At 44.0% G+C, this 10,814-nt stretch overlaps 1 protein-coding gene across 6 annotated transcripts in view; it reads left to right on the top strand.

The window, feature by feature from the left end:
* Positions 1-429: 429 nt before the first annotated feature.
* Positions 430-10,814, top strand: part of RPS6KA6 (ribosomal protein S6 kinase A6) — a 247,171-nt gene continuing 236,786 nt past the window's right edge. For all 6 annotated transcript variants that reach the window (XM_033946594.1, XM_033946591.1, XM_033946590.1 and 3 more), the window contains exon 1: positions 430-829. In XM_033946594.1, the coding sequence (XP_033802485.1) occupies positions 767-829 (63 nt within the window). In that variant the 5' untranslated portion in view covers positions 430-766. The remainder of the gene's footprint in view (positions 830-10,814) is intronic.

Genomic DNA, 10,814 nt, shown 5'->3' with positions numbered 1-10,814 from the left:
AGAGCTCTTTGCGGTTTATGAAAAACCACGAATGTCACGCTTAAGTTTTCTTTTGTTTCCGTCATTGTCTATCCTCCGTTAATGTTCTGGGTTATCTCGTTAAACCCATTCTCTGCTTGTCGACTTTACCTTATCTTTCGGGCGGAAAGAATTTGAAAGTCAAGAATAACAGAACATCGCCAAATACCCATTTGAATGCAAACCCCCCTCAACATAAAAAAAAACAGAATAATGAAAAACATCCTTTCCAAGCACGAGCTTCAGACCACAGCGACCTGTGCCCCTTTTTCTAATTTTTTTCCTAGGGGGGGGGGGGTGGGTGACGCAACGCACGGCGAGCCCATTGGCATTCCACGCGACGCTCCGCCGTTGTCACGTTGTTTCCTTTTTTTTTCATCCCTTCGGTAGTCAGGATGGGGGAATCTCCTCGCGGCGGTGACGTCATCGTGACGTCAGGCGACGCTCGGTTTCCAGGCTGCACAGGTAACGGCCGCGGCCATATTGCCAGAGACGGGTTTCTCGGCGGCGAGATCGAGCGGTCGCGTGGGTGTGAGCGAAAGGGAAGCGAGTCCCGGCTTTTGCCAGCGCCGCCGCCGCCGCCGTCGACACCTCCTCCTTCTCCATGGGGAGAAGCGCTGCCTGGCTCCGTGGCTCGCGGTGTCTCTGACGAGGCGGGGAAGTAGTCGGCGGCTGTGACTCGCCGCCGTCTCTGCGTGTCCCGGGACGGACTGTGAGGAATGCGTGGCTGCGGCTGCCCCTGACTGGGATGCCTTTTGCCCAGCTGGAGGATCCCTGGTATAAAATGGAGATGTACGGGGGCAGCGCTGAGGTAAGTAGTGGTGCATGTCGCCTTCTGCTGGGGGGGGGGCACTTTGTTTTTCCCTGGCGTGTTCTGGACACTTTTTCGGTATGGGGGCTGTAGATTTCCAATATCTTTCGTTCTGTCTTGTGGTGGTCTTTTTTTTTTTTTTTGGGGGGGGGGGGGAGTGGGAGGGAGGGGAGACGTGTATTATCTTCCAGGACTTTCTACTGCCCCCCCCCTTTCCCCCCCAATATGAATCTTTAGTTAGAGGTCTAGTGGGAGGGAGCTGTTGCTGCTTGATGTACATTCAATATGGTATAAGTTTATGCTACTAAGGGCAAACGAGCACTACGAATTGTTTACTTTGGGGGTTTATTCCCCTTGTTTTGTCTGCGGCATGTGTGTTCCGCGTGTACTGGGCGGAATGAATCCGTGCTCCCGTGTTCGGCTGCGGAAAAGCGATGAAACCTAAAGCCGCTGTCACTGCAGCAAGTTGTGCGTCAGCATATGCGAGTTCCCCGGCACCAGGATGCTCGGGAGAGGGGGGGGAGGAGGACTGCTATCCTTCCGTGGGTGTATGTCAGCCTAGAGCATGCGGAACTACAGTACTAGGCTATTGCGTCCTCTTCTGTGAAGCCGGGGGTGAAAGTTGTTGCAGTTTCTTTAAGTAGATCTGTCACTAGGTTACTGCACGGAACCAGTGTGCATGCATTTCTGTCTTCCAGGTTTCTTAGCTTTATTCGTTCTCTTCTTGCATTTTCTAAAATCCTTTGAGCCAAAAATCAGGAGAAAGGGAGCTCGAGCCAAAAATCAGGGGGCGACATAGAAATCTGTAGGCAGCTTTTACCATCTTTTTCTCTGTCAGCAAAGAGCCTGAGTGAGTGAGCCTCCAATAACAAGGGAGTACTTGGAGATGTAGGATGAGATCATTGTTAATCAAGACTTGGGTGTTAGCTGAAATTTAGCTAGAAGATAAAGTAGCTATCAGGTTGAAATAAAGCATATATTGTTGTATTGTTTGAGGACTTTCTTTAGAAATGCAGTGTTAAATGTATTTAACATATTACATTTAGAAAATAAATACTTCAGCTACCATAATTAAAACTTAGTGTGTATTAAAAATGTCACCTTGTTTTGAAAAATCTTCAAGTAGTTCTTCTAATCCAGGGGTGTCAAACTCAGTCACATTAAGGGGCCGAAATCCAAAGCGCAGGCTATGTCGTGAGCCAGACCCCGCCCCCATAATAGTACTAATTGTAAAACAATTTTTTCCATTCATTTTTCATATATACACACACACAATATAATCTTATTAACAACACATAATGGTAACCCACAAAATTAAACTACACAAAGCACACTGTATGCTTCTCAACATTCATTCCTGCCAGAACATAGACAACCCCTATGCAAATACAGGACCCAAAACTAAAAGTGCTTATATACAAACAAAGCCCTAAGATTCAAGACTGCATGCAGTACAACCCCAGAGAAATACAAACAAATGTATTTCTTCCTAAGCAGTGCAAAATATAGACAGCAGATGTAAATTCTCAAAATTGATACAATTCAATCACTAAATTGAAAATAAAATAATTCCCCCTACCTTTGTTGTTTCCCTCCCTCCATCTGGTGGGTATCTTACCTTCTTGCCTACTCCCACCTGACCATTTTATGCGGCCCACGGTGTGATGTGGCGTTTCATTGCCGCCCTTGATGTTATCTTCTGGCCAGCTCCCCTCTTCCTCACTGTGGCAGTATTCGCAAAGCTGCGGGCAGTGGCTCCTCGCTCATCCCGTGCCTCATCTGGAAGCATTTCCTCTGACGTTGTGACGCCAGAGATGAGGTTTCCGGTTCAGGCACAGGATGCGCATAGGAACTGTTGCCCGCGGCTTTTTGCACACTGCGGCAGTGAGGAGGAGGGAGCCAGCTAGAAAATAACATTGGGGGCGGCAATGAAAATGCCACATCACACCGTGGCCGCATAAAATGGCCAGGCGGGCCTTGAGTTTGACACATGTGCTCTAATCCACTGTTCTTCAACCGCCGGTCCACAGACCGGTGCCGGTCCACAGGAAATTTCTGCCGGTTTGCACAGGGCCGGCAAGATTAAGGTGACCATAGGTCCCATTTTCAGACCTCCTGTCCCGAAGCTGTGCTCGGGGACAGGCGATCATTTCCTGTCCCTACCTGTTGCGCAAAAAAAAAAAAAAGCCTCCCTCCTTCCTTTCCCCGGGTCGGCTGCTATCTTACCGCCCTGCTGCTAAAGCCGACAGGAAGTCTTCTTACCGACGTCAGTTCTGACGGAGAAGACGTTCTGGGCCAGCCAATCGATGCCTGGCTGGCCCAGAACGTCCTCTCCAATGTCAGAATTGACGTCGGAAAGAAGACTTCCTGTTGGCTTTAGCAGTAGCAGCAGCAGGGCGGTAAGATAGTAGCCAACCCGGGGGAAGGAAGGAGGGAGGCTTTTTTTGCGGCAGGGAGGGAAGGAGGTAGGAAGGCAAGCAGGCTGGCTTTGGCCAGGGAGGGTGGGAGGGAGAGAGGTAGACAGGCAGGCTGGCTGGCTTCGGGGGTGGGGGTGGGACAAAGTGTGGAAGGCAGTGAGAGGAACATAGGAAGGAGGCACTGGGGGCACTAAGGACATGGGAAGGATGCACTAGGGGCACTAAAGACAGGAAGGGGCACTAAGGACATGGGAAGGATGCACTGGGGGCACTAAAGACAGGAAGGGGCACCAAGGACATGGGAAGGAGGCACTGGGGGCACTAAGGACATGGGAAGGAGGCACTGGGGGCACTAAAGACATGGGAAGGAGGCACCGGGGGCACTAAGGACATAGGAAGGAAAGAGGGAGGGACTAGAAAGGGACAATTCTTGGGCCTGAGTGCATAAAGAAAGAAATGAAAGAAAGGATACACAGACAGAAGGAAACGCAACCAGAGACTCATGAAATCACGTGTCAGTTTTGAGAATTTATATCTGCTGTCTATATTTTGCACTATATTTGTCTATTTTTCTGTAGTTACTGAGGTGACCGAGCTCGCGGAGATGGGGCGGAAATGGGTTTTTAAAATTTTAGTCCTAGTAGTTTGCCGGTCCACAAAATAATTTTTATTTCTGCTGGTCCACGGGTGTAAAAAAGTTGAAAAACACTGCTCTAATCTGTTTGCAATAATTGCTAGAGGGTACCACAACTTAAATTAGTTCATGCTGCCCAGATCTATGATCACCAGTGGTATTGGGCATCTCAGCTGTACTTTTTTTTTTTTTTTTGCATCTGTAACCCCTTCTTGCACAGTCCTAGACCTAGAGTATATGAGGGTGTGCTAAAAAGTTCTCTGCCCAACCAAGAAGAGAATAAGGATATGGTTCAATCAGTGATCTGAAACAATGTCAAAACTTTGAATTTTATTCCTGCAACTAGGCACTTTTCAGCCACAGTGGCAAAATAACGCTCAGAATTTAGGAAGTTGGTTAGTTGGGTTGAGAACTTTTCAGCATCCCTTTCATATATATACTTCAGTTGATGGATCCAAATTGGCACCAGTGTCACTGAAGAGCAGTTGGCAAACAATCCATACTCTTCACTTACACTTAGTAACTCAATCAAAGCCAGAATCAGAGTGAGTTTATTTAGTTAAAAGCATTTGTTATACGCTCTTTACGGCACACATTGATAGTTTACATTATCAATAAATCTCTACATAAAAATATAACATCTCAGAATTCTATCAGACTTGTAAATTACAGAAAATTACTAATAATTTACAGAAACATAAGGAAGGGTTATGCATAAAACAACTATTCCATCCAAAAACAGTATCACTGTGATGCAGAAGGGTAATGGCAAACCAAAAAAGGTTTGTTTAATCTGAAGTGCTTGTTTAAGTAGTGAACAAAAATAACAAACACACTTTGTCAATTATTTCTTCTTGCTGTCCGGGTCCTTCTCTTTTGCTCCTTTATGCTTCCGAACTGGCTTAAACCCAGATATGGTCACTGCTTTCATTTCTACTACTACTAATTTCTATAGTGTTACTAGACCTATGCAGTGCTGTATATGCAAGTACTTTCTTCATCCCAGATAAGTACCCACTGGTTTTGTATAAGAAGCCAGTTTTTGTGCTGATCTTTACTTATGTGATGAAATAACTGAGATTGGAATTGTTTCAGCTTTGCTGAGTTAGAAAATTTACTGCTGGTTTTGCACATAAGGTGGACTCTTGAGTATTTTCATATTTTCCTTTTTTGTGATGGATAGGACATAATTTGTTCCAACTCTGCTTGTAATCACTGAATACATAAAATATTTTATTAAGAAAATATTTTTTTAAAAGATAAAAGTATTATATGATTAGTCACATTTAGTACATTTAGTAGTTTAAGGAAGGTTGAATAAATAACCTGTGCTAGCATTACTGAGATCTTTTCCTTCCTGTTTTTCATCAGACCAGTACCCCTTGTTCTTTTTCTTTAGCTGCTCAACTCTTCTCTCCTTAGATATAATGGTATGACATTCAATAGGGTTGCTAGTACAGGTGTATATCAGTACAACATACAGTTAGGTCATATTTCAAATACATAGGTACAAGAAGGTCATTGTTGGCTCTTCATTTTGTCCCAGAAGTTGCATTAGACAGTTTAGAAATGGGATTTTACAGTTCCCATTTCAGTTCCTTCAGGGTTGGCTCCCTGTCTTGGTAGAGAAATGCATTTAAAAGTTTTCTGAATCTGATGTAGCGGTCATAAGATCATAGTGTAAATGGTAGTTGGTTCTAGCATTTTGCTAATTGACATTGGATGGATAAGGTAATTTGCCTGGTATACTTTATTTGCATGCTGGGAATTTTAAGTAGAAAAGTTTTCTGGTGTAATATCTGTTGGAGGCACCCTGGAGTAGGATAACCAACATTGTTAGGTAGCTGGGACATTCCCTCTCAGGAACTTAAAGGTAGTGAAGTCTAATTTACACTTGATCCTTGCTGTTATGGGCAGTAGTGTTGCCCGATTCAGGTAAAAATATTTTTCAATTCAATCTGCTCTTCCTGGATGGTTTTATTTTGTTTTTTACAAACATCCTAGCGGGTTTATTTTGTAGCCTTTACACTCACCCCACCCCCTTTTCTCTCTCCAACCCCACACTGGCGCTGTGGTATAAATAAACAAAAAATACTTTTCCTGTCTGTTAGGTCCTAGCTCCACTTGCTATCTAAAACCAGCTCTGGAGGATACACATTTCAAATCTGACATAGTAATCACAAAATAGAAAATAATTTTTTTTTCTACATTCTACTGTCATGTCCAACATTTGTTTCTTTCCCACTGTCTATCATCCCCTCTCTCTCTCCCTGGGTCAAACTTCCCCTTCATGCAGCATCTTTCCCTTCCTTCCCCCATTATGATGTGCAACATTTTTCTCTCCCTCCCTGCTTGATCTGGGATCAGTAGCATGGAATGTTGCTACTATTTGGATTTCTGCCAGGTACTTATGACCTGGGTTGGAAACAGAATACTGGGCTGGTCTGACCCAGTATGGCTGTTCTTAGCAACCCTCACACCCCTTTCCAATAAAAAAAGGAAAAATATTATTTTAATAGCCTCAAGAATCATGAGCTGACAAATCTTATACTCAATGTATAATCCAATGGTTCTTTCTCCCTGTAGCTATCAGTACTTACAGTTTTGACTTGGTTGCAACTACTCCCAATCCCTTTAAGAAACTGCTACCCTAGGCAACTATTTATTTTTAAAATTTCTATACCGTCTAGCCCTAGGTGATTTATATAAGATCAAAACATTCATAATACTTAAAACATTGCAAAAGGACAATCGGACATCAAGATTTAAATTGACAATAAATCTTCAATCAAAGTGAGTCAGACCCTATAAATAAGCAGTAACAGATAGTTGTGTTTTTAAGAATTTTCTAAAAGTTCTTTTGTCAACACATTTCCTTAACTGTCCTACCAGGGAATTCCATAACTTTACCCCAGCACAGCAAAAGGTCATTACACAGGTTTCTACATATTTTGGATTAACAATACCCCTCAGCATAGCTGAATTTTCAGAATGCAGTCATGCTCAATGGTTGGACTTGCCCTGATCTTCCCACAGTAGAGGAATGTTTCAAATATCTCATTGGCTTCTCAGCTTTCATTCAAGGAGCCTATGTTAATAAACTTCCTGGATTAATCAGCAAGTCCAGCAATGACTCCTGTAAGCCAAGGATATCTTTACCAGCCCTTGATGCTGGGGCTTCACCTGCACCCTCCCCCTCCCCCCCTCTGGTGCTCTTTGGGTTCTATGCATTCTTGATGCAGCATAAACTTTGGGCTAGTAGCCTTTAGTCTCCGCTCTTATACAGGCTCTGGGTGAACCACCAATATAAAGCTTATCCTTAGACCAGCAGGCAACTTATTCTCGCATTTGGGTTGCGTCATTCATGGAGCCTGGTACGGACAGTGAAAAGTGTAGTATTACTTTAAGCTTTTGCAATCTTTTAGACTTCCCGCACTGGGCATGCCTTCCTGCCTGATGCCAGCTCACAAGGTTGTCAGTTTTTCGTTTTCCACAGAGTGAAGAAGACGTACTGTATCTCTTGTTACTCTGTCGAGTGGCCTTCCTGTTTCTTTCTTTCATTCATTCATTCAGAGATTTTCATGTTTCTTTTATCCATTGATGTCTTTTCTTTTAGAAAATAAACAAAGAAGAAAAGTAGAAGATAAAATAAATGTTGGACTTTCTTCAAACTTCCTTCGGTGTTCGGCGGCCTTCACACAAATTTCCTTCCTTAGTTCCTCCGTGATTATCGATGGATTTTTGGCTTTTTTTCTACTACCACCTCGTCTCATTCTTTCTGACTGCATCTGACTCCGGGAAGTCAAATACTATTAATGAATGTCATAGTTTTTCTTCTCTTGGGGTTTTTTTCTTTTTTTCTTTATTTCAGAATGTAGGTCTGGAGTCAGACTTACAGCGACTGGGACTTGTCAGTACAGGTAGATGTTGATACCATCATCTACCTGCATTGGTGGCATATTAGCATAGAGTATATTTGATGCATGCCTTTCTGTAATCAATGTCTTAATCATGTCGATGCAGATGCATCGCAGTGGACGCTCTGCCAATTAAGCATTAAATCTATTTGATGCATGGCTTTATGGATGATACAAGTTGTTGTTTCTGAAGCACATCACCTTTTCAGGCACTCGTGCTTCGACACCTGTGGCACCTTCTGTTATGCCAGTTATGCTCCAGCATATTACTGATAATTTTGTTTATGTATTCTCAAGTCTGCTGACCCAGCATATTACTGATAAGTTTGTTTACTAATATGTATTCTCAAATCTGCTGACCTGAACTTCTGACCCCCAAGACCAGATGGTCTCTACAATAACATTGCTTATTGTAGATCCTGACCTCTTTGATCTGACTTCCTTGATCACACCAAAAGAACAGATGGCCTCTGTAACACCTTCTTGATAGCATCAAAGAGACAGTGCAACACCTATCCTGACTTCCTTTATTTGAATGACAACTGGATAAACTACAACACCTCCTTGCCGCTCAAATAACCTCAGTAAAGACAGATGGGAAACTACATCAAAAAGAAAGGGACAGTAAACATCCTAACCTCCTTGATCTTCAAAGGGACAGTGAAACCAGTCTCATGGGAAAACAATTTCTGCAAACACCTCCTTCTGACATCCTGACCTGGGTGTTGTCTAAACACAGAACCAAAGAGCAGGACTAATTGTAACAGCAGGACCAGCTGTTTATGCTTTTACTATGACATCCTATATAAGACTGGGATTCTGACCCTGACAGTAGAATCCATGACGGTTGGCCACGTCTCACGGGACAGTCCTTTGGTCTTTCCATCCATCTATTGTAGGGGTTCACAATAGTGAGGATGGGGTCTGGGGTCAAGGTGAGGATAATTTATATTTAATTCTTATATGTGTATAATAAAGTGTTATTGTTTATGCTTTATATTGTCTGGGTGCTTTCCTGAGTGTTACTGATCATTCCACCTGTCAGAAAATAGTGGCATAACAAATTGGTACCAGGAAGTGGGGTAATCATGTGGTCAGGAAAGTTACCTAGAAAACAAGGGGTGGAGGAGCAGGCTCCCAATCCCTCCATTCCAAATGGGAATGAAATTATGGGAAAATTAATGACCACTGAGTGGTCTGTAGAAGCAGGATTGTGTGAATCCTGTACTTTTGGAAGTGGGGATCCACATGAATTATGTGCCTCCTTACAAAAGGTGAAAATCTCAAAAGGAGAAGAGCAAGAAGTAATTTCTAGACAAGGAAGGATGATTTTGTCAGATTGGAGGAATTTGCATGAAGCTAAACAGGAATTACAATTGAAATCAGGAGAGCTGGAAAATGTAATGTAATGTAATGTAATGTAATTTATTTCTTATATACCGCTACATCCGTTAGGTTCTAAGCGGTTTACAGAAAATATACATTAAGATTAGAAATAGGAAAGGTACTTGAAAAATTCCCTTACTGTCCCGAAGGCTCACAATCTAACTAAAGTACCTGGAGGGTAATAGAGAAGTGAAAAGTAGAGTTAGAGGAAAAATAAAAATAAAATAAACATTTTAACAAGATTTTAGTTTCCAGAAAAAGGGCTTCTTCAGGGAAGAGACTTGGCCGACAGTCCCAGGATGTCTATGTCTCCTCCCCTGCGATGTTCTCCCATCCATGCATTCCCTCCCAGACACACTGCCCGTGCCCCAGCCGCTCCAAGGAGGCTGCCCCAGATGAGGCCCACGATGAATGCAGGATTCTCTCCTCTGCGGGAAAGCCGCCCGGAGCCGACAGTCGATCTTCATAGCGGATTGCAGGGGGGGAAGAGTTCACACTCTTGGTAGGATCGGGTCTGTGTTCTCTCGGTGGTTGTGGCTGGTCTCGTTGCTGCTTAGGTGTAAAAGCAGTTGATCTCCACTGCTGCTGATATTTAAAAGCAGGCAGATTGATCTCTCCAATGGACTGCAGGGGGAGGAGTTCACAATCCTGGCAGGATCGGGTCTGTGGGCTCTTGGTGGTTGCGGTAGGTCTCGCTGCTGCTTGTATGTAAAAGCAGTTGTTTTTCTACTGCTGCTGATATTTAAAGCAGGTAGATTGATCTCTTAAACGGGATATAAGGGGAGGAGCTCTCGATAGTGGCGGCTGGTCTTGGTGCTGTTTAGGTGTAAAAGCAGTTGATCTCCCAATGCTGCTGATATTTAAAAGCAGGCAGATTGATCTCTCCAACGAATTGTATGGTGAAGAGCACACACGCCTGGCAGGATTGGGACAAAGGCTCTCGATAGTGGCGGCTGGTCTTGGTGCTGCTTAGGTGTAAAAGCAGTTGATCTCTTACTTCTGATGATATTTAAAAGCAAGCAGATGGATTTTTCCAACGGAATGCTGGGGGAAGAGCTTACTTGTTTGGCTGGATCAGGGCAAAGGGCTCTCGGTAATGGTGGCTGGTCCTGTTGCTGCTTAGGTGTAAAAAACAGTTGATCTTCCTAGTGGACTGCAGAGGGAGGTGGAGCTCACACTCTTGGTTGGATCGGGTCTGTGGGCTCTTGGTAGTTGCGGATAGTTCCGCTGCTGCTGAGGTGTAAAAGCAGTTGATTTCCCACTGTTGCTGATATTTAAAAGCAGGTAGATTGATCTCTCCAATGGACTGCAGAGGGAGAAGCTCACATGCCTGGCTGGATCGGGGCAAAGGGCTCTTGGTAGTGGTGGCTGGTCCTGCTGCTGCTTAGGTGTAAAAGCAGTTGATTTTCCTAGCGGACTGCAGAGAGGGTGGAGCTCATATTTTTGCAGGATCGGGACTGTGGGTTTTTGGTGGGTTGGTCCCGTTGCTGCTGGGTGTAAAAGCAATTGATCTCCCACTTCTGCTGATATTTAAAAGCAGGCAGATTGTCCAGGGAGAGGAGCTCTGCACTCAAACTGCCATCCTCCTCGCCTCCAAGTTCCGGAATCAAGAAAAGTTCCGGAAAAGAATA

The sequence above is a fragment of the Geotrypetes seraphini genome, chromosome 5 (assembly GCF_902459505.1).
Source record: "Geotrypetes seraphini chromosome 5, aGeoSer1.1, whole genome shotgun sequence".
Classification (NCBI taxonomy): Eukaryota; Metazoa; Chordata; class Amphibia; order Gymnophiona; family Dermophiidae; genus Geotrypetes; species Geotrypetes seraphini.
Note: the sequence above shows the minus strand (reverse complement) of the source record. Positions and strands in the feature narration are given on the sequence as shown.